General features: G+C 48.9%; 1 protein-coding gene across 1 annotated transcript; it reads right to left on the bottom strand.

Annotated features, from left to right (window-relative positions):
- Positions 1-3,306: 3,306 nt before the first annotated feature.
- On the bottom strand, positions 3,307-23,877 carry YTHDF2 (YTH domain family, member 2). The gene is made up of 3 exons (XM_009884103.1): positions 23,797-23,877; positions 17,958-19,544; positions 3,307-3,412 (listed from the first exon to the last, which is right to left on the bottom strand). The coding sequence occupies exons 2-3, from the start codon at positions 19,524-19,526 to the stop codon at positions 3,389-3,391; spliced, it is 1,593 nt and encodes a 530-aa protein (XP_009882405.1). The 5' UTR covers positions 19,527-19,544; positions 23,797-23,877; the 3' UTR covers positions 3,307-3,388.
- Positions 23,878-24,229: the final 352 nt, after the last annotated feature.

Below are 24,229 nucleotides of genomic sequence, written 5' to 3'. Positions count from 1 at the left end.
AAAAAAATAGCAGTAATAAATACCTTTTGGCTCTCACATCGGCCACGCTCAAGGGGAGACGGCGTCCAGTGAGAACGATGGAAGGGCTGAGGTGGGTTTTTTTTTTTTGCCTGTATCCTGAAGTCTTCGACACGCAGGCACACCGCAGCCTCCTCAGGAGCACTGGAAAGTTTTGTCCCAGTTTAGACCGGAACTGGACTGGGTCCGCAGGGAAATGGTTCCCTGCTCGTCCTGCCCCGCGGTCATCCTCGGGAGGGTCAGCAGAAGCAGTTACTTCGAAGTCACACAGAAAATATCCACTTTTTTCCCCCCACATCCGTGCTATCTCTGTTTCCCAGGACTATTTCTACCCTCCGGGACATTCACTGGGCCTCTTCCTTCAAAAAAAACCCCTCCTAATATTTAACGTCCAGCCCGGTTTTGGTGTTATCCCTTCTGTTCCCCTCCGGAAGCCCCACATGTCTCCCAGAGAGCGGAGGAGGAGCGCAGTCAGCCAGAGATGTACGAAACTACTTATTTTTCTCTCTCCTCTCCAGTTTAGGGCGAAACAAGGCTGTTTCAGGTCCCCAGAGAGGTTGGACTGACGCCCCCCACGCACAGCCCCGGAGGCGGCGCGTTCCCATGGAAGTGATGCCGAGGTTGAAGGTGCTGCGGAATAAATCCCACGGGGAACACAGGTATCCGGAATGTGATGTCCCAGCAATTCACCTGCTTTGTCTTAAAAGAGGGGAGAGGAAGAAAGGAGAGGGGAGAGGAAGAAAGGAGAGGGGAGAGGAAGAAAGGAGAGGGGAGAGGAAGAAAGGAGAGGGGAGAGGAAGAGCATTTTAGCGCTCTTGCAGCTAAACACGAAGGGAAATTTAAGCAGCAGCACGTGACACCAGCGTGGGACCATCCCAGGTTAGAGGACATGGATACGATCTGCAAATAAAGTTATTTTTTTCTTACGTAATAATCCCGGCAGGTGCTGTACCCGCACCTCAAGCCCTGTGGATTTCAAATCGCACCTTTCTGCTCCCCCCGCATCTCTCTCGGGTCGTTGCTCGAAGACACCGCGGCCGACCAACAGGGAAACCCAACGCGCCGCCGCCTGCCAGGCCCGCCAGAAAACCCCCTTTCTCCGGCTCGTTTTGTTGCTCACAACCAAGATTCTCTCAGAAGACAAATTGTTTAATTTGGGCCTTTCACAAAGTCAAGCTTTCCGCCCTCATTTCCTCCAGCTTCGCGAACAACGCGGGTTTTACGCTCCCTCTGAAAACCCATGAGGACACCAGCAAGGAATTTGGGGTTTCGGCCAGCTTGGAGGCAAACAGAGAGGCCAGAGCCATCAACGTGTTAAGAGGACAGAAATTCTTTTGGAGAAGACAAGGAAAATATCCCAACAAAACGCAAACGGCCACAAAACTGCTTTTGACACCTGCAGAAACACCAGCCCGAACTCCCCTGAGGACGCAGCCTGGGTCCTGAGACGACACGGTTCGGGTTATTCGGAGCTGGGTTGGGTTTTTGTTTGCTTTTCAGAAGCAAGAATTATTAACTATATATATAAAAAAAATAACAACAATCAAGCACACTTTTCGGTGAGCGCGTACGGGTGTGTATTTCCCATCCCGCGCGGTGCGGGAGCAGGTGATGGGAAAGCGCAGCTCACCAGGCTGATGTTCCCCCCCCCGAGGTGAGAAGAGCGGAGGCGGCAGCTGGCTGGTTCCAGATGCTTCCCAGCGTGATTTAATAATAATTGTGATATTTTCAACATTTTCCTTGACAGCAACCTGTTAAATATTGACAATTAAAGCACTGTTACCGGCTCAGACGTTCGTTTGCGGCTCTTTTCTTCCCTCTGAACTGCCAAAACAAGAAAACACGGATTTTTTTGATTTCTCAACCTCGAGCAGTTTTCCCCAGGGGAGATCATTTGGGATGCTATTCGCGCACCTGGAAGGAGCCGGATAATCCCCAATTTACCCAAAAAACTGGAACGAATCCTGAAGAATGAGGCCGGCCGGGCGCTGCCCCGCTTGCCCTGGGGAGGGCTGGCCGGGGAGAGGCCGGTGGTAGCCCACACCGCAGGACACCTTCCCACCTCAAGGAGCAAAACCCAACCCCAGCGTGCTGGGAACAAGCGCCGGTGCCGTGCCAGGGCTGAGTTGGGGATGCCCGGAGCTGGGCGACACCACCCTGCTTCAAATCCGGGGAGAAACCACACTCCGGATGTTGTTTTAAGGTATTAATACAGCAGCGAAGCCCCGAGACGGCGCGCAGAGGGGAAAAGGACGAGGTGCGGCGCATCCTCGCTACGGCACGGAGCGGGCAGCGCCGAAAAGGGAGCGGCAGACAACAGTGATGCTCAACAGGATCTCACGTTTATTATTGAGAAGTGATTAATGGTGAAAAGAAAGGCAACGCCCATTCCTCATTGGCTTAACAAGAAACTGAAGAAACATATTCACTACACATTTTACAATATTTCCTCTTTTTTTTGTTTTGTTTTGTTTTTTTTTTTTTGTCCAAAATTCATTTTCCTGTAAACAAAACGAGTTTTTACCACTGTTCTCAGCTTTCAAAAAATCAAATTAATCCAGACTTAATCTGTAAATCCGTATAATGCACAAGAACAGAACATTTCTTAGGACTCCTAGTACTTGACTTTTGAGTAACAAAAGGGTCAGAGAAAAAATGAACCACCTTTTAAGACACAACCTCGTGGACAAATTTCTGTTCAATTCTTCTTAGGCCAAAACCCCAACTTCCTCGTAGGATTCCTCCTCTTCCAGGTGGGGATGGGGGGTGGGAGGGGGAGGAAAAAAAAAAAAAAACCCAAAAAAAAAACCAAACCCAAAAAACAAACAACCAACAACCCAGTTACTCCACTTTCCGTGGTGGATGTTACAACTCGGTGTTCCAAGTGCAAATGTCAAAACCAGGGGAAGGAGGCACGAGGGGGTGGAAGGAAGGGAAGCGGCGAGGTTTAAAAATTAGAGAACGCGGGGGAAGAAAAAAAAAAAAAAAAAAAAGGCATATGCCACTTACGGACTTTAGAATCCGAAAAAAACAGAGTAAAAAGACAAAAAACAAAGCGTATGCTCCGAAATCACAACCAAAGCCAAAAGAAAGGGGACAGTTTTTAGCTATACTCTACCTAGAAGGGATTTTTTTGTTGTTTTTGTTTTTTTTAACATTTTTTTTTTTAAGTCCTATGTCTTGTGAAATTCCAATACTTTTTTTTTTTAAACTGCAAGTTTGTAAGAGTCTTTTTGAAGTCAATGAAATTAAGAAAAAAAAAAAAAAGTCCTAATTCTCTCTGGGATATTTTTTTGCTCCTTCTTTCGCTCTCAGAAAGATAGCTGGGATGCAACCTCTGCTGCAGTCTCTGGGGGAGGAATGGCCTTTTTTACTTGACACGGCCTTGGCGTTCCTGCAAAAGAAAAAAAAAAAACAACAAAAAAACGTGTTAGCCAAGCCTAATTTTATCCAGCGCTTTCGCACATCTGCATTTCAACACCTGGATCTGTGATGGATGCCTGCCCCACGCCAGCAAAGTCTGCAAACAGAAATACTCTGGTTTGGAGGAGGTACCGCAGCCGCGTACGGCTAATGTGCCGACGTTTTACGCCGCTTGGGTCTACCAGCTCATCGCGTTTCCCCTTTACGGGGGCTGCCGACAGCACATCTCCGCTCCCCTTCCTCCCTTCCTCGCTCCCGGCACCATCCGTCAGCGGAGTTACGGGCTCTCCCCAGGCTGGACATTGCCAGGCTGCTCCGAGGCAGAGATTTAACAGCATAAAGAGGACCGGGGAAAAAAAAAACAAACCACATCAATAATTAAGAAGGATAAACAGAGGAAGAATTGGTGGAAAAAAAGTGAGTCTAGGTCAGTGCTGAAGTTTGCAGCTGCAGTCAGTGCCGGGACAAAGCTCCTCACTCCGGGACACGGACCCGCAGCACCCACAAGACATCTCGGCCATCGCCAGGCTGGAAACCAGCAAAGCGGAGCTCTGGGTTGGAGAAGACTTGGGCAGCTTCGGGAGCAGGGCTCGGGAGTGCTGCGGGGGTCAGGCAGAGCCCCTGCACTGGGGAGAAGGAAGGGGAAGCGAGGAACCACCGCCAGGGCCCAGCTCTGCCCGCGTCCAGCTGCTGCCGGAGCAGGGCAGCCCGGCTCCCCGGGCACGGCGGGGGTTGCACAGACCTCGTGGTCTCACCCGAGCTCAGAGTCGAGCATCCGAGCAGCCTGCAGCTCAGACCTAGGGAGTACCGACTGCTGCCTCAGTTCTTACCCAAGTAGGGACCAAAATAGCTACAGGGACCAAAATAGCCCACGGCTACCAGCAGAACACCTCACTGATAACTCTGAAACCTACTGATGGCGTCTGACTTGAAAATCAATAGGTTCACAGGCGTCCCAAGGGTCGATGCCACAGGGGGTTCCCACCAACTGCTGCTACACCCTCTTGGTATTCACCCACATCTCTCCTCCGGCACCAGAGGAACGCACCGTGCGTCCAAACACTTGCACCAAGCTGAACCGGCAGCACAGCGTCAAATACACCCAGGCACCAAGGGCTGGGTAAATCCTCTCCTGCGCTGATCCCCACGTGCCACAGCCTCTTCTCTGTTAAATCCCAATCAAACCCTGCAGCTCCGCACACAAGTGGGTCTAGACTATCCCAAAGGGTTAAGAGACGCTGCCCAGCCCACGTTCAAAGTGCCATTTCCAGACCATATGACACCACCTCGAAAATAAAACCCGTCAACAACTAAAGGGCTTTTGGCTGATGCTCCTCCCCGCCTCTTAACTGCATCTTCACCCAGCACAGGCAAGTCCCTGCAGTCTCTTGTGTGAAGGGCACTACGGCGTTTCGGCTTTGGCTCCCACGCTCGGCGGCAGAGCGAGTTAATCACCACCCAAGCCAGTCCCGAGAGGTGCCAAGTCCATCCCGCCTCCGCAGCAAAGCAACACCCGCAGTAGGTACCTGCTGGCAGAGCAAGACCACGCGGGCTCTCCCTTGCGTCAACTTATGGCACTCAGGGAGAAGGGACACTGTCAGGGCTCCGACGAACCGAAATCTGGTTGTGTCAGCTCAGGACGCTTCCCCGCGCGTCCGCTGCTCTGCCCGGGGCTGTCCCCCCTGACGGGAGGGCAGTGGCAGAGCCGTTCCACGTTAACTCAGTGATCAGAGGCAAAGCGCTTTCCCTTCCATCTCAGCAGCTCGCTGGCAGGGGGAGCACACAGCCTCTGCCAGAAGCAGGCAGGTTGCTCGAAGAAACAACGTCCTCTGCCACCACCGCTAAATCCGGAGAGCGGTCATCTCCGAGAAGCTTCAATCCCGGCCTAACAGTATGGATGGCCCTCTATTCCTAGAAACCTTCCCAAAAAGGGAGGCCTCGCATCCAGCTCGAAACAATACCCCAGGCTTTGGCAGCCCCTCAGCCAGACGCACACGGTGACCCGAGGAGCCTTCAGCTCCAGCTCCTCTGCGTGAGCTGGAGGGCAAAGCAAAGCCTACGCGATGCTGTGCACAGGCCGCCTTCTGGGGAGGAAGGCAGACATTCTCTTCAAGAATATTTGCCGCACATAAGTTGATTTAATTCTCCTTTGGTCAGGCTGCTCGAATCCGTCGCAGGTGCTATTCGTTGCTAAAAACCACCATTGCACAACAGCAAAAAAAACTCAAACCAAACAAAAAAAACCCAACCAAAACCAAACCCAACCACCTACCACGGTGGGAAGCAAAGGCAGTCTTGAACGTGAAGTAAAACAAGCGCTGCAGGGAAAGCCGCAAATCAAAAAGAAGGTGCCAAAGCCTGTTCCTTCTCTGCTGCCTGGCTCGGCAGCCAGCACGTTACGTTAAACAAGGACAGATGGCAACGTGACGCATTCCTTCGGGAAGAAGCCGCAACTGCCTGAGCTAATGCCTCTGTCTTCCCGGATGCAGACATGGGATAAGCCGGCGGCTGCCAGGTTCAATCGCCCCCCTCGCCATCAGCAGCCAGGGCCAGTGTCCCCGGCCAGCTGCAGAGGGTCCCGACGAGCGCGTCGCCCCATTAGCCGACCAGACGGACCCCCGATTAGTCACTTCTCCTCCCCGCTGTGAAGGTGAGGCCGTTCCCGAGGCCAGCGTATGTTTAAGACAGGGAGCAGGAAACAGGACCCAGCCTCGGTGCAAAAGTGACAGCCCCTCCCCTTCCCCCTCCCCAAAATCCTCATGTGCCAGAACCGAAGGCATCACGTTCAAAAGAGAGACTAGAGCAGATGTCCCCATGTCCCTAAGCTTGAGAGGGGGCCAGAGACATGCCTGAAGTGAACGTCTTCATTTCAGGGTGGATAATAGCCCAATTTTTCTCAACCTAGTCTTCCGTTTAAAACCTCCTGTGAATCAACCCCAAAATACCGGTACCGAACTACCCCCTCCCCTCCATCAGCGCTGCAAAGAGGACCCTAAGCAGCTCGCCACAGAGAAATGCAGGGTGACATCTAACCAAACCTGCTGCGGGCTCTCGAGGGGTTGACTTAGACACCTACCTCGGGCTCTCCTGCCCTGCCCTCTGGGAAGAGCAGGACTTTAGGCGCAGCCAAACCTCCTCCCGTCCCCAGGGGATGCCAGCCAAGACCTCAGCTCAGTTGAGCAGGCGCTGCCGAGGGCACTGCCGGCAGGGAAGAAACAGCTCTCCACTCTCCACTAATTTCAATATTGCTTTTCTTGCTCTTCTCCGGGAGATTCACAGCCGTTCTCTTGTGTCTCCTCCTGGGAAAGGGCGGTAGCCAAGGCCTGACGGATTTTTTACACCACCTACTAATCCACCAGCCCAACTGCAGCGCAACCCACGAACACATCTCGGTCCTTGGGGTGTTGCGGAGTTACAAGTGAGCACCCAAATCATAACAAAGCAGCAAACAAATCTACCAGAACACATAGTAAAGGTCAGCAGTGTTGCAAACGTTTGTCCTTCCTGGCTCATCCTCCTCCGAAATCCTGGGCTGTGGGATGGCGTAACCCACAGCCCACCAGCTACGCGATGGTGTAACCCACAGCCCAGCAGCTACGGGACAGCCCAGAAGGCAGAGCAGCATCCGCACGCACACGCTGGGCTTTGCTCTGGCATACAGTCCCTGGAGGGCAATGAGATTCATCAGAAAGTGTTTTAGTCTCTTTGGCTGCACTTTCCTCAGACCTGGGCCGTGTCTTATTGATCCACATGGGAGGAGCAAGAGAAAGACGCCAGCTCAGATTCTCATCTCCATCTATCAAACCTCTCAGGAACTGGAGGGGCAGGAGCACGGCAGCACCGAAATGGCTGAAGTGCAAAGCGACAAACCGATGACCAGAAAGACACACGCCACCGCTCAAATCAAGCGTTGGCAGCCACAGGTCACCGTGAGCGCGCTTCTGGGCCGGCGGTGTTTAGAGGCACCGAGCTCAGGCAAGGCGAGCGTGTGTAAGTAGGAGCCCTCTGTAATCATCCCGTTTAAGCCACTGTAGTCATGTCACCGCCGTCCCCAGGGGGCTGCAGCAATGTCACAAGCCGGGTCCTGATAATAGCAACCGAAGGAGCTGGTGGAGAAGGCTGATGAGAGATTACGTTATCTAGTCGCACTGTGGGGAGCCAACAACAACAAAAGGCTCAAGAGTTTGTATGAGAAATGATGACAATAGGTGATAACGTTGCACATTTGTTCAGAGGCTCTTACCTTGATTAACAACAAACCTTCAACCTCAATACTCCCCCAGCAAGGGTAAGGGTGTTATTGCCACACTACAGCTGGGGAAATAGAAGACTATAATCAAAGGGAGGGCCTGGAGAAGAACCCAGAGCATGGGGCCCAGCTGTGCAGCATACAAACCGTGGTTTATTTCGACCCGTCTGACCTGGAGCAGAGTGTAGCAGCCCGAAGACATCAGGCAGGCCAGGAAGAGGTCTCAGTTTCAGACTGAGGTGGTCCTACAAGCAAAAAGGCACCACTCTCCCAGTACCTGCCCACGAAGGAACAGCGGGAGATCACTTCATTAAGAGTACGGTCTGTGCTAGCAGTACCATTCCCCAAAGGGCCGAGAGACACCCAGCAATCAAATACCGGCCCTAAGACACGCGCAGGCAACTCTGGCTCAGCAGACACCCCGCTCAACAGCCCGACTCAGCCCGCCGTGCCTGCTGCAACGATGCGGCAGTTCGCTGCTTGAACTCTCCTCCCAGCGCTGCCGCCTGTTGCGCGCTGGATGCAATCCTAGCAAACAACACAGCAGGGTTTCCCCGTGCCCACGTCTCCGAGGCAAACGTCTGACTCGCCTTCGAAATCAGGAGTCACAGCAGCCCGTTGCCTCGGACGTGCCCAGCAGGATCAGCTCAGGGCACGGGCAGTCAGCACAAGTGACGGACGATGCATCACTCTCTCATTACGTTCGTCTTCTCCACAAACAGCCTCGAGTCCTAACTGATTTACAAACCAAACACGAGGTTTTCCTGTTGTCAGCAGTAGAAAGCCACCAGTTAGAGAAAAGCTACATCCTAGTCTGCCTCACCTAGGAAAGGGGATAAAATAATCAGATAACGACCCGGTTATAAGGCAGATGCCTTCATCCGACCTCCCACTGACGTAATGGAGCTCACCACCGAGAACTAAGACAGAAGATATGCAAATAAAAGTGATTCTTTGTCAGAGCAGGAAAGACCTTTTGTTTTACAAATCAAAATCAAATCCAAATATCCACACAACCCCAAATGGGACCAACTCGCATCACTGAGAAAGCACGAGCCAAGCAGGGACGCAAACCCTGCCTGGTCAGTCCCTGCAATTCGCACCCCAAAAAGCAGAAGGCAGCAGGAAGCATCAGTGTCCCCTGCTGCCGCCACCCCGAGCAGGCATGGCCAGGCAGTTAGGAAGTTCTGGTTTCCTCTCGAAACCCCGCACACACCACGGCATTGCTACACGCTGGTCAGCCCACCGTTTAGTCAGAAGGACGTGAAGTCATGGAGAATAAATAAAAACCAGCAAGACGCAATTCTTAAGGGATGTTTTGGGTTACAGCCGTACCTGAACATCGGGGAACATAAACGCCACAGTAGCCACGCACATGAGATACCGAATTTCCACGTCAGAGCAATTAGCTAGGGGTAAGAAGGACACGATGAGGGCCAGGACTCGCGGTGGGTGCCAGCGGGTTTCACACAAGCGGGGTGGTCCCAGCAGGCACACCGCCGTGCCCCAGCATCTTTCGAGGCACCTTTAAAACTGATGCAACCAATTGCAAAGGATGAACCTCTTCTTGCTTAAACATCACATCTGATTGCGTGAATAAAGCAGCCCAATTCCCATAAACGTTTGTAACTACCCTCCCATAGAGAGCCTTGTCCCACAGGGCAAAACTCGTGCAGGAAACAGAATGGCGGAAAAGCAAAGAATGTCCATGAATATTTAGAGCAAGGAGCAACGCAGAAGCAGCTCGAAGGATTCCCAGTGGCATTCCACGCGAGGACAACTGGGCTCCCACTAGGGACTGGAACTGGACTTGCTGGCTTTGGAGCACAAGCAAAATAACAGCAGCAGAAGTCCTTTCAAGTCATTAGGACGGAAAATAAAATCCTCCTTGTCTTACCACAGAGTGTCTTTATTCTGCCTTGTCACTACAAGGCATGAGAAGTTTGCCTCGTTTCTTTGTGCAGTTTGCCAACGCTTCCCATTTGGGCAGCTCAATCTCTCCAGTACAGAGCAGAGCACTTGGCTTTGACCCGTCTGGCCACCCTGAGACCCTCACAAAGCAGGGAAGAAGGTGAATAGCGCTGATGGAAGCAATGGGAATAGTTAATGGGAAAGTTTAAGCAAACAGCATTGAACTGCTGACAACATTTACCAGAGGCTCACCCTGAGCATCGCGCCAGAATTTTCACCTACACCAGATACAGTGAGGTGTTTTGGGTTGTTGGTTTGGGTTTGTTTTCTTTTTTTTTTTTGGGTTTTGAAACAGACTAGTATTCCTGCTCATTTGGGTTCACACAAAATGCGTTTCATGACTTTGGTTGCCTTAAATCACAGGTCCCGCAGTAAGTATTAGCACTGGAAAAACGAGTGCCACATGACTCTTCAGAAAAGGAAGGACCCCCACTTTAATGTTTCAAAATTTTCACTGCTGGAGAGTTAATAAAGCCTTTGCACTGTCCCCTGTTGCACCATGCAAGTGTAACGCCGAGGACTGGAATGATCTCGTGTGGAGAAAACCTGCGGAGCTTCACTGGAACTTGTGGTTCCGTATATTCATAAAAGATCTAGAAAGAGAAGTGAATAATAAAGTGACACAAAGTTTACCGATGATCTGAAGCTATTCGGGGTAATAAAAATAGCAGCCGACTGTGAAGAAATAGAGGACTTTGTGAGAAAAAAGCAGCTGAACGTAACAGTGAATTTGGTCTGCCTGGTTTAGATAAATGATGCATGTGGGAAAAATCCCTGTCCTAACTCCAGGATGACAGGCTCCAAACCGACCATTAACAACTGGAAACAGGAGCTCAGGGTTACGATCTATGACTCCAGGAAAATGCCTACCGTCAAGAAAAGTCAACATCATTCAGCACGGAGCACATGGCTACGCCTTTATACAAACCCAAGCGGCACCTTTATGCTGAGCAGCGTGTGTTGCTCTGCCCCTCTCCATCTCTACGGGCACGCAGAACTGGAAAAGGGTCAGAGAAGAACAGGGATGAGCAAAGGACAGAAGGGCTTCCATCTGCAGAGCCACCACGCTCTAGCAATCGAGCCTGGAAGGGAGATGACTGTAAAAGCAGGGCAGGCACAGAAAGGACATTGAAATCAACCGCTCACCGCCTCTTCCAGCGCAAGAACTAGGGAGTATCACATGAGGCAGACTCAAAAAAGGACGTGTTTCTTTACACAACACATAATTAAGCTGAAGAACTTGCTGCTGCAGGATCCTGAGGATGTTCAAGGAATGCATCAGAATCTTGGACAAGAAGAGAAATCACGAGCTATTAAAGACAGAGAGACATCCTCTGGGCCAAAGAAATTCCTGAGCCACCAATTGTTAAAGGCAAGGAAAACCTTCAGAGATGGATAAGTATGTGCTTGTACTGTCCTTACAGGCATTTGCTCTCGACCGCGTTACTGTGAGCTGCACACAGAACTTTTTACTTGGAAAAAGAGAGCAAGGATGCTTGAGCGGTGTCTCGCTACGCATCCAGCAGACCTGCAGAACGTGCAGCCACAAGGGATGCAACATTACACTACACAGACTTACGGTCTGACCACAAGTGCGTTTGAGGCTGAAATACCACCTCCATCCCAAATAAGGCAGAAAAAAATACTTCATGCTACAAGAAAAAACACACTGCAACATTCCGTATTATGAAAGGACAAGAGGAGATCTATTTGCTTACTTCTGTCAACCGTGAAGAGCTGAATTCACAAGCTCGAGTAAAAGAGCCAACACTCCCTACAGCCATTTGTGTGTCCCCTCGTTTTACTGCCACTTGCAAGAGAACACAAAGCAGCATTCACTGAAACACAGTTTTATATTTCAAATTCTTTTTTTTTTCTTCCTCCTTTAAATCTATCAAGCACTCAAATCAGCTGAACCCCAAATCAGGCTGGCTTGCAACAGCCAAAAGGTTGATGATCGGGACTTCCCCATTTCTTAAAAGTTTGCAGATGATGGGAAAGTCTCTGAAGTCATTTTACGGGAGATGGCACCACGTTACAAACAACAGAGCAGAGAGTAGAGCCTTCCCCACGTGTACAGATACACACGGGGAAGGAAACTGTAATAGCGTGGTTTCTTTCCCCCCCCCAAGATTAGAAACAACAGAACAGTTCTAGGTAGATTTTATCTATGTCTTCTAAACTGGTATTACATGACAAAAAAATGGCTCCGCAGTTAACCACAAAAAAAAGCTCAGCATTGCCCTTTTAATAAAAAGAAAAAAGTTCTAATGATATGGAACCAGAAATGCAGTCTTCATTTCCAAGTTCTCGCTGAAGAACAGCTTACAAAATCCAAACGCTGCTGAAGTGCACTATTACATGACTTAGACACAATTAAAAAGCCTCTCGCTGGGCAGCTAGTCACTGGAAGGAGCTACAATCAACTCTCTATTCCAGTCATCAGCTTGGATAATGACAATCCTTGTTAACGGAGACTTCCCTGGGTAACTTCGCCACAGTAAAAGCACGGTGGCACTGTTGGAGCTGACAAGCGCCCAGCATTCTGCACCACTAAGGAACTGGTTATTAACTCCCAAGCCATAAGATAGTACAACTACTACCAGGTGCAAACAAGAACATCCAGGAAAACGAGAGGGCTCTAATAATTGCGACAAAAACAATCGCACAGTACAGAACAAGAAGCTTCCTCAATAAACACCTGTCCCATACCGCTTTATAGGAGACAGAAAAGAAGAAAGCGACTTCTTTGGGGCAAAAAAAAACTGTTGCAGAATCACATTTTCATTAAGAGCAAGCGAGGAACACTGCACATGAAGCTATTCTTGATGCACTGCACATACACAAGGCTGACGTATCAATGTACTTCAGCAGTTTTCTTGGCATCCTAATCAGCTTTCAGCAATGTCTTGTGACCCACTGCACTTGTGCACCAGACAGAAAATCCCAGGAACTGAACAGGACCGTGCCCGGATGCTTTCACTGAACAAAACGGCTGGCAAATACTCATCTTCCAAGGAAAACTACTTCTGGAGAAGTAGCTGTTAATAAAATAACCTGAAATACAAGGCCTGTGTCGGTAGCTATTAACCTCGGTGTCAGCAAGTTACCCAGAATGCTTGAAAGAAGAAGAAAAAGAAAAAAAAAAAAGAAGCCACCGCTGAGGCCATCTCACACACTCCCTGCTCGCATACCAAACCCTCCACGCTGTTTCTAGGGAATTGGCCAGCCACACACACGCAATTCCAACTCAACTGCAGAAGGAGGAACAGAGGGTTTGGTTTGTTTTTTTTAAACATTCACTTGAAGTCATTAGTACACTCACAATGAATGCAATTAACATATTTATAAGAACAATCAGGTTCGGGGTATTGTGCTTCGGAGCTGAAACCACCCAGCTGAGGCAAAGATAACTTGGATGGGAGGTGGCGAGAAGCTTTGCCCACACCAAGTGGGCAACAAGTGAGCCGGGAACAAGTTCACACTAAACTCTCCCCACTCAAGGCCATACCTGTAAGAGGTGCGGAACCTCCTCCTCGCGCAGCGCCGCGCTGCCTCCGGCCCAGCGACGAGGGAAGAACGGCTCCGAACCCCATCACCACTCCTCCAGAAACGATTTTAAACAGCGCCATCTCGACAGCTCCTTCAACCAACCAGTCAACTCCGAGCATTGTGTGTTATAGCGTTTTATTATTTTAGAATATTAACATAATACAGTAAAATATTCTTTTCAAGACTGGTAACAAGATATTAACAGTGAGAGGCAGGGCTACGAGGCAAGTGCCACAGGCTTGCTCTTCCACCGCTCAACTTCCACTTCAGTTGCAGTGAAATGGCTCCCAGCTGCTCCCGCTTTAGGGACGGGGAAACAAACTCCACCGTCTTACTGCAGAAAACAGGGATTAGAGCACCAGTCAGATCTAAGCCTTCCCCTCCACTTTTCTCCTGCCTTGAAACGAAGCTAGAACACAACCAAAAATACACGAGAATGCTGTTAAGGGCTTTGCGCTGCTGGCTTAAAAACATCATAAGCACAAAGCACTCCTTATGTCAAACAGCCAGCACCAAACTCCTGAAAAAGCAGTATGGTTTCTGTTTCCTCGCTTACTGGGCAAACGTACAAGTATGGACACAGACCTACAGGATTTAAGACCTGGAAATAAACCGTGTGCATTGCCGAACAGCAGAGGGTGTTTGCAGCAAGGAAATTCTGTCCTGGTGCATCAATGAACTTCCCCGCGGCCAGGATTTGGAGCAGAAAAAGCAAATAGCCTTGGGATCACGGGGTGAAAGGAACTGCGCGAGTGCAAGCAGCGTTCCCTTGCTGTCCCAGGAAACCGCTGGCTTTGCCGGGGTATGCAATATCCAGGAACCAAACCTTGTAGTCAGAAACACTGACCTGTGGGATACGGTAAAGCCAAAGCAAGCGCAGCACTAGCCAGGATGATTGAAACCGCGGGAGAAAGAAGCGCGAGCCCACCCTGTGGGAAACATGGTCTGTCCTCCCCACCGAGATAACCACTTAGGAAGAAAAAATAGCTTTGCAAAATACATCAGGAAGCATGAATTTCTTACAGCGACTGTGAAGTAGTCTGCCAGTTTCAAATAGGCTCATGTAATACCACTCAGTTTTCCCTTAAATCATATTTTTAAGGGGGGCAGTGACACTCGCAACTATTAATACTCCTTAAACCAGCAGACGGTGTCAGCTGAGACACAAAGGAGCACGTTTCCGGAAATAATAGCTCCAATCTGGCGAATCACACCTTTCCGTTTTGAGGCTGGTATACCTCAGCATGAAAAAAACCCCACAAAAACCCACCCCATCCTGCACAGCTCATCCTGACCCAACAGCCCCCAAAGTCCCAACACAAAGCATCTCTTATCTACCGCAAACCTGACAACAGAGCACTTCGGCTCCGGAAGGGACAGGACAGGACTGGTTTTCATGGGATATCCTGCCTAAAATCCCTGGGACCTGCAAGTAGCCAAGTACCCCAACCTTGGGCAAGGCAATGGGAGAAAGAACCAAAATAAACTCCCCTTAGAGTTGACATTAATTCTTTTCCAGAAAACACAAGCTGTTAACCTTTCACGTGCAAGCAGATCACTAAGATCTTTACACTGAGGTCACAGCAACATTCCTAGCAATACGAGTGTATTACTACGGGCTAGGGATTTTTGTTATTGTTGGTTTTTTTTTTAAAAAAACAAAGGTAAAACAGTCCTTACAGGGAAGCTGGTGAATGCTCTACCACAAAAGCAGCTGTTAAGGGTTTCAAGAAGTCCTAAACTGCTCCGGGTAGGGTTGTACTGGGAGTCAGCTTCATGATTTTGGGTCAGGAGAACCTCCAAACCTTTTAAAAAACTGGATTAGTAGAGCAAAGCAAGACACTCAGAGGAAATGGAGCTTAGTCTCCGAGGACAAGATGGGCACAGGTGACAGAAAAAGACAAGCACAAGCATGATTTCGGCGTTTTCAACGCTGAACCATTTACCCCGCTTCACTGGCCAATGAGACCAGCATGAACACAAAGCAAAGCATTTTTCGTATGAATTCTGGCAACTATTTTAGAGAATTCTGAAGAAGTGACTCTAACAGTGAGAAGTATAAAGGAATATTCAAGAGTTCCCAGACTTTCACAAGAGGTCGTCCATCTGCTCGGGTAGCAAGCAGGAATCAAACTGCAAATCAGACAAAGGTTTAGGCGAGTTGAAGCCAAGTGAAACAATCGCAGCTTGCTCGAAGTTCAAAACAAGCCAAACCTTGAGACATTTAAGCTTCAAGGAACAGGAATGCAGAACATTAACATATCGCCGCCATCCAAAGACTGGTGGCAGAGACAAAGAGCTGGTAGCAGTGGGATTTCCCCGACACAAAAGCAGCTTGACAGACCGCAGGCAGGGAGCTGCACCACCGGCTGCTGCCAGAGCAGCGTTTTAACTTTCCAGTGCCTCAACTCTGGTTTCTGATTTATTTATTTTTTTTTCCCCCCTCCAGGTGATTACCCGAGATGCTTCAAGGCAGACAGAGCACAGCTTGGGCTTTTTTGCCACCTACAGTCCCAGGGTAACCATCAGCGTTGTCCAGGAAAAAAACAACCAACGCTCCTTGAGCAAAAAAGACTGCTTCTCAATGAAACTATGAAAGAGCAGTTAGAGAAACCTCAACCACCCTCAAGGCTGCGTCAGCGAGCAATCGAGGAGGTCAAACTGCTGCTGAAAAAGACCAAGTCACTTCCTCTGTGCCGGATGTCGCAGGGCAGGGGCCCTGAGCGTGCAACAAAGCGTGAGTCAATGGTAAAAAGCAAACACCAACTGTGTATCTACAAGGCTCCATCCTTGCCGATGAATTCCAGGGACATATGACTAAGTTCCCTTGCAAAGAACAAATGTTTTCCTAATCGACCACTTCTGCACCGGAGTGCCACGCTGAACCAACTCGAGCATCATTTCGAGGGGAGGCGCTGGTGCACTGAACCCCCATCAGCTGCCGTTCCTGCTCCTGACCCTCCTGCGCCAGCACATCTCAAAGAAATAGCAGAAAGCAGAGGAGAAGACTTCAAACCGCAATTAGAGAGATGAGTGAAGACGGTTTACAGTTTTAAAAAAATTGCTAAGCCACATTTTTAATACCTTATCGATTTTAAGGCATTACAATTTGCAAACACAGCAGAAGAGACCATTGGTCTCTCCACTTTTCCCCCAGCCTTCCCCGCTCCGTTGCTCTTCCTCCTGGTTGCTACCTGCTTACATTTACCCAGTATTAACTCTCCTCATCCATCCAACCCCACCTGCCCTCTGGCAACCCCCCCCCCCCCCTCCTTTCATCCTCCCACTGTGCCATGGTCTGACCCTCTCAGATGGCAAACTGTTGCTCCCTAAAGTCACATCTGGAGCATACGAGAAGTCCCACTTCCCAAAATATCCCGCACAGACTAGATTTCCAATTGCATTCAAAAGGTCAGTTAGTAAAAGAAAAATCCCCCCTTCAGTACAAGCTGGATACCAGGCGGAACAACTTCAGGACGTGAAGTCAAGCGAAATATTCAGGTTCTCACACAAATCAAGTTTACACCTCCACACCTTGCAATGTATTCCTCCCTTGCAGATTTTCTTCCAGCACTGGAAGTGCCAGGGTATCAGTTGCAAAACGTGACCACCTTTGTGGATGGGTGATGCTATTGATAGAGACAACGCTCTGAGTAAAATATATTAAAAAAAAAATAAAATAAAAGCTGCATTCACTGTCACAGTGAGCAGTTGCAGCTCCCGATTCAGTTCTCCAACTGTTGGGTGGAAAATTCCCCATCACTGAAACTAAAGAGATCATCAGAAAACTTGGCAAACTACTGGAAAGCTGTGCTAATGCTAATTTATAATCACTGTTTTGATCAAATACAGGCAAGACCCCTACTGTGGGGAAGGTTGGCCACAGGTGGCTTTAACACAGCTGTACCCAAGTAAGATACAAGGCCCACTGGGCACTGAATTTTGGGCAGAATTTTCAATTAGCAATCCTCCCCCTAACGAGTCAATGATGACAGCAGGCTTCGAGCGCAGCTCACGTGCCACGCTGCTGGGCAGTGCCCACGCAGGCGACAGCCCACCGGCTTCCAATCCAGCCGAGCTCGTCGCCAAGAGGAACAGAACGACCCGCTCCGTGTCCAGCCAAGAGAGGACAAGCAGTCACAGACTGAAATTGCAGCGAGGGAGATTTAGGTTGGGCATTAAGACAAAGCCTTCTAACAGGAAGGATAATTAAGCGTAGGAATAGATTGCCTGGGGAGGGACAGGAACTACCATTCCTGAAGGTTTTACAAGCGGTGGGAAACATCTGTCACGCTGACCCCACTTTGGGTAGGGGGTGGATTAGGCGGCCGTTCAAAGACTCTGTTTTCTAACTCCCCAACCCCCCCACTGATCTCTCCTTACTTTAAACTGTCCCGATCCACGAGCTGACAAGAGCACAGAAATAAATTTCGTGTAGAATACAGCACTCGGGAAAGGCTCAGACTTAGAGCAGGCAAAGGGCAGTCGATTGCAGGCAGGGGCTGGGCAAGCCTCCTCACACCCCTCTGCTGGGGTGCCGGCACCCATTTCCACCCCAAAACAGGGGCTGCCGTGTGGGTAGCGGGTTCCACACGTGAGCACGCAGCTAGCCAAGAGGCAGACTGATGCCCACCAAGCTTGCTGACAAGCCCACGCCTTCCGACCCCGGATTTACTCCGGCGCAAGGCAGCCCTCCTCCATCTCCTGCCCCACAGGACTTCGCCAACACAGACAAACAAGTTACCTTTTTAACATTTTCCTCCTCTTCTTGGCGTTTCTCATAGTGTGAGAAGTCATCAAAGATGGAGGTGGTGTGCTTGTAGGTGGCAATGATTTTCAACACCTGCTTAGCCTTTTCCAGAGGCACCTCCTGAGTGTCCCTGGAGTTGGTCACTGGTTTATTCTCGTTGTTCTCTAGGCGGATGTGCCGCAGCTGGCTGTTGGGAACGTCCTTCACAAAAATCCACCTGACATCAAAACGTCCCTTCCACTTGTCCTGGGACCACACACCCGCACACGTGTTATAGTCCACAGCAGATTTCATTTCTGCTACTCCGCAGAAGTGACCACTACCGTTGACACTGAACAGTAAGTAAACGGGGCCCTTCCCGTTCATGGAGCGATAGGCGGCATCCAGTCTCTTGTTGCCGTGCTCTGTACTGCACCAGATGTTATATTTAATGGAACGGTGGATATCGTCCTCAGAGTAACTCTTAATGATGAAAACCCGGCCGTGTTTTGGGTTCCAATCAAAATCCTTGGGGTTGTAGTTATTGATGGATCTCAACTTCTCCAAGACCGGGTGCGGCTCCGAAGGAGCAGAACCAGAACTGGCCTGAGACTGTCCCACTCCGTTACCGTCCACTCCGTTTTGACCAAACCCGTTGCCGCGATTACGAGGGGCGACCCAGCGGGTGGGCTGAGCCGCCTGCTGTGGCACGGGCAGCTGGGCCGGCTGCGGTGGCGGCGGGGGCAGCGGCTGGGGCTGCTGCCCGCTTGAAGCCTGTGCCACCGGTGGGCTGGTACTGATCTGCTGACCCACGGGCTGGGGGGACACCTGGGCTGGCTGCTGACCAATATTCTGAACTAAGGCCTGCGACGGGGCTTTTGCCACCGGCCCTTTGTTATCCCAAGTTCCAATATCCATGTTGTGTTTTATCGGAGGCGGTGGAAGACTTGAACCTGCAATGCCATTCTTGGTCTTCAGCTTGGGCTGCTGCTTAGCCGGTTTGCTAGCGATGTCAGCCCAGGAGGTCGGCTTTGGAGGAGCGATAGTAGCCGGAGGCAAACTGTTAGATGCCACGATATTACTGGTAATGGATCCGCTACCGACAGCCGAACCAACGACTTTGGGGACGTTGCTTGCAACATCTGTGCTGCCCAGCTTCAGAGCTGCCATCCCTTGGTCGATGGTGTTCATGCCAGGAGCCTTGTTGAGAGTCTCGTTAGCAAAGGCAGATTGCCCATCAATCATCGCTCCACCCAGCGAGCTAGGGGCATAGGCGTAATTGCTACTATAGCCAGAGCTTTGAGTGGATTGTCCCTGAGAACTGTTATTCCCCCAAGCCGAAAAGTCAATCCCACTTGGAAAGAAGTTAAAGCCGTGCTGCCCGAGAAACGGAGTGCTGCCAAGGGCCCCTGGCTGCCCGAACATGGCGTCTGGGAGGAAGTGAGGCTCCCCGTTGCTCAGCTGTCCGTAAGAGGTTAGGTAGGGCATGGGTGGGTCACCCCCCGTAGACCAGGCAGCTTCGCCTAAGGAGTAGGAGAATCCAATGGAGGGACTGTAGTAGTTTGGTAAGTAGGAATCGGACATTGCAGTGTATGCATTATTCTGGAAAAAAAAAAAAAAAGAAAAAAAAAGGCAAACCAAAAAATAAGCACTGAATCGTTAGAATGAGCTGAACAAATTTGAAGGGACCAGGAATAAAAGCCATCTTAGACTTCCCGTGCCCCACCCTTCCCTACCTTAGGGCTGGGCAGATAAACAGGCCCGGCCTTGAACACCTCCTTTGTTAGAAGCGCTCTAAAAACTGTTTCATTGCCAGAAAGATTAAACACAAAGGCTTAGCAAGCTTCCCAGGCTCAGACGGGATCGTATTGTGCACCTGATGCACGATGTGGGACTGGACACCGGACTGCCCCAGAGCTCCTGCTCAGGCTATGAAAACAGTACCTTACCTAGCATCCAAATACTATCTTCTACTTTTTGTAGCTATGACCAAAGAGGGCTTTTCTTGCCTCGGTAACATACAGATCTGCCTTTAGTTTTGATGTTTGAGGGGAGGTTTGGGGAAAGGATCCAGAGAGAAGTGGAATACAGAGGAGAAAGGTCCAGTGGAAGCGCACTGCCAAAAATGACTGCCTTTTGCACAAGTTCCTTCCTTAAACTTATTACCTATAAAACCAGCTTGATCAGTACAATTTAAAGTTTGAGAGCTCAAAAGAACCTGCAAACAAACAGGGATTTAAAGCCTCATCCTCAAAACACAAACTGCTCCAGTGCTGTGGGCACATACTAAAAAATACCTGAAAACGGGGAGTAATTGATAGGGTTTCAACAGCAGCCTTTTACAGCGTGGTGACAGCAGCAGCCCAAGAAAGCAGGCTTCAGATTCAGAGAGGGGAAAAAAAGCCGCTCCACACCTTGGACTCCCTTTTAAAATCCAAGTAGCCTTTAGGTTACGAATACAAATGCCTAATTTTACAATTAGGGAACTCTGAGACAGCACCAAGATTTGCTTACATGAAAAACATCTGTCATTTTGCATTCAAACCAATGGCCCCTCCGGGGAGCGGTTAAAGCCACACTAATGGACATTATCATCCCGTAATTTGAACCTGTGCGCAGACAGCCTTGTGCTATACAGCCGCTTACATGCCAACCCAATGCAGATGAGATGAAAGTCAGGTTCAGTTCCCATCTAAAAGCTTGGCTTGCAGCAGGCTCTACTCCATTTTTTCGTTGAATCACGTTTTCCCGTGCCAAGTGCAGCTCCCAAAGGACTTCATGCCATACTGAAATCTATGAAGGCTCTCAAGATGGCTCTGGCACCCTCCAGAAAAAGCCAGTTTGTCTCTCCACCTTCCACTGAGTTACAGGAAAGCAACAGGTTTGGGGCTAACTGGGTTAGCCCCAACTTTAGAAGAATTAATAGCAATTATTTAACATAACGTGTTCGAGAGACAAGGTTTGTTTTGTTGTATAAAACACTAAAAAACTTTCTGTGATACTTCATGGCGTGAATGCGCGAAAGAAAATTCAGAGACACTCTCCAGCCTTTCCGTTTTCCCAAAGAAATGGTCCCAAAAGCAAATAAATAACAAAACTAACTCTTACCCAGGACACAGCTTTACTAATTGAGAAACCCAGTCCTGCTAAACCCAAACCAACGAACAGTCTTTAGGGCTCAATCTGTCCAAAAGCACAAATATTGACATTGACTAATTTGTAAGGCAAATGAAGGAACTTAAAAATATCATTATTTTGAACCAGCAAAGTCTCTTCAAAAGATAATCCCCTCGATTACAAGAGCAACAACACACTCTCCTGGAAATTAGCTTTAACGCAACATAAACATGCCAGTCCATACCTAAAGCCTGAGCCCAGCAGGCAGAGTAGCAGCTTCCTCTCCGCAGGCTTCTCCCTCAAAGAACATCGCTGTCAGAGGAAAACCTGTCCTCTTGTCACCTCCAAATATTTCTCGCATGCCATTATACGTTTAACTTCATGAGATATTTTAATGTAGTCTGTATTAAGCTATTACCTGTAGAGTATTCACCAGCTACACTCGCGTAGTAAGGCGGGAGCACAGGAGTTAAATCTGCTTTGAGCTGGCACTGCTCCACTGCTGTTTAAGACAGGCTCACTGCTGTTCACCACCTGAACATCTAGAGCTACGCTCGGCTATCAAACACGCCACCTCGCTCTGCTACCCTGCGCTCGCACAACTGACACAGTTACTGTGTGCAAATAAAACTTCTCCGGCTTTTAGTTCTCTCCAATGACTAAGACTTTTTGTACAGTTATTTCCTCAAATTCACTATTCCTCTTCACCTCAGATCAGAACCAGGGTTTAAGCTTAGTGTTGCCATTGAGCTTTTATATTTTCCACTGTTGAAGAATCACTTACTGTGTAGCTGAGCTTCAAAATACACAGTAAGTTAATTCCCTAGGCTGACAAACTAGTAACAGTGGCACCTGAAGTAGCAGCTCCTGAATGAAGAGCCATGAAACTTGGTTACCTCACACTTGTGTGGGGAGCTCAGAAAGGAATTTCAGAAACCCCTCCCGTTACTCTGCAGCAGTGCGCTGCATTTGATTGATTTTTTTTTTTTCAGAGCCGTACCTCTAACTCCCTTTCCCATCTTCAGGGAAGCGATGCACACTTTGATACCTTTGGATTTTGAGCCTTGCTGGGTGGCACAGCATGGCTCCCTCCGGACTGAACCCTAGGGTTTTGTTTTCTATCACATCGAGCGTCAAAACACGGACAAGAACTGACGAGCTACACAGCACGGTGAGAAACTGAGATAAGTCGCCCTAAAGTTTCATCCAAAGTTAACATGGTGGTTTTACCTCACTCCTGCTTTTTGCTGAATTTCTACAGCAACAGCTCTGCCCCACCTCCTGGGGCGCGTTCCAATCACTTCCCTATTTTTAAAATGTATTTTTACCCGTGTGACACACGCAAAAAGAAACTAAATATTCAGAAGTTCTTCACCAAACATGCAAAATAGGGTAAAATATCCTGTTGCTTCTAGCATTATAGTAACCTTTACTCTCTTTAGGAGATTTAAATAAAACTAAACTTTGCAGGAAATACGGCCACATTCAGAAGGAAGCTGGAAATTAGTGATGTTAACTTCTGGGACAGAAAAAAAGACCCCACCATTAAATGATAGCTACTAGGAAAGTAGCTAATTTTATTCAGGACTTGAGAAAGTAATCACACTCTCTTGCCCTATGCAGGGCAAAATTAGTCTTGTAGCTTTTTAGGGAGCTAATGTAGTAAATTATCCTAATGGACAGGCTGAATTCTGAAGATTATGAACAGCTGACAGGACCTTAAAGAATATTTAGCCTCGTATCTTTAGCACAGACTAGGAAAATACCTGTCGAAAATTTAACTGAGACAGAAACCTGTTCTTGTATTCCAATAAAACATACATCACTTATCTGAAAAGAATATACTGACTAGTAAAAATGATCAAAAAAAATACAGAAAACCCAGAACAGCTTATTTTTACTAACCACGACTGCAGGGGGAAGAGAAGCCAAGAGAATGAACTAACTGCTCCAGTGCTACTACAGATGTTTATCTATAATGCTTACTTGTAACATCTAATCAGCTGAACTCCATCTGTTATGTGTCACCCTCCTACCACTCATTAAGAAAAACAAACAAAAAACAGTTAACGGCAGAGCTAATCTTAAATAGAAAGTTAAGAGGAAAAAGTATCTGGAAGTCTGACTTTCAGGAGCTGCTCACAAGCTCTCCAGCTTGCCCTCTAACTAAAGTTCTCAAAAGTCTTAACAGCCTTTATCACATGTATGTTCTGTGGGGGGTTTTTTTGGTGAAAAAAATAGAGAAAACCCCATGACATGCATTTTCAGTTTACTTGGCGGAGAGATAAGAACATTGATAGTACCCTCCAAAAGCCCTCGGAGCATAACTGCACCGTGTGAAGCAATTTCACAACGCAATACAGTGTATCTCCTCATGTGGTGTAAAGAACCAGAAACCCGCAAGGAAACAAGGTCATAACAGTAAAACTGAAAGAGCAGAAATGGTAACTTTGAGGCAGTTATGTTGAAAAAAGCTGAACACCAACTGTAGGAAGTCCTTACACCCTTAAAAAGTTGCTAAAACCTTTATACCTCACCTACCACAATCTCATGGCATTCAGTGTTTTCTGCCTGGATAAATGCGTGTATAAAATGGCATATTACAATAAGGAAGATGGCAAACATCAAAATGCAATCGGTGGAGATGGGGATGCCAAATTCGCCTTTGCCAGAGAGCAGCGGGAAGCCCCGCAGCGCTTTTGGCCCCTTGTGCCCCTTAGCAGCTACTCTTACTCACCGGCCGGGCCTGGGGACTCAAGTAGGGTTCAAAGTCATCATCATTTAACCCATCCTTCTGATGCACAGATCCGTTTTGCACTGAGAAAAAGATTTCCAGCGTTAGAAGGAACTCCGCTGATAAACTCGAACATTTACCAACTTAACAGCATTTAAAGGCAGACCATCTAATAGACCTATTGCTCTCTAGCTTCGAATATACCACGCTTAGCCCAACAGAGAGCAGAAAACCACTTCACCACCGCGCCAACGCTCTTTAACAGCAAACTTTCCTCAGCCCCAGCGGCCACGACGGTCCCCGCACCTCACGCTTTGCTTGGGGTTTTTTTGTGTTTTTTTTTTTTTTTCCCCCCCTCCACCCCGCTCCACTACGTGAGGCCACAGCGACCCGAGGCCGTGCCCGGCGCGTTTCGGCGGCCATCCTCCTCATCCCT

Source organism: Charadrius vociferus, unplaced genomic scaffold, assembly GCF_000708025.1.
Source record: "Charadrius vociferus isolate BGI_N301 unplaced genomic scaffold, ASM70802v2 scaffold1754, whole genome shotgun sequence".
In the NCBI taxonomy this organism is placed as follows: Eukaryota; Metazoa; Chordata; class Aves; order Charadriiformes; family Charadriidae; genus Charadrius; species Charadrius vociferus.
The sequence above is the reverse complement of the archived record's forward strand: the minus strand, read 5'-3'. Positions and strand labels throughout refer to the sequence as shown.

Bases quoted from the DNA above. Each gene is read 5' to 3' on its own strand.
- YTHDF2 (XM_009884103.1), bottom strand. From the start codon at position 19,526: ATGTCCGATTCCTACTTACCAAACTACTACAGTCCCTCCATTGGATTC. The intron at 3,413-17,957 runs GTAACTTGTTTG...TTTCTTTTGCAG, and splicing joins AGGAGGAAAATGTTAAAAAG to GAACGCCAAGGCCGTGTCAA.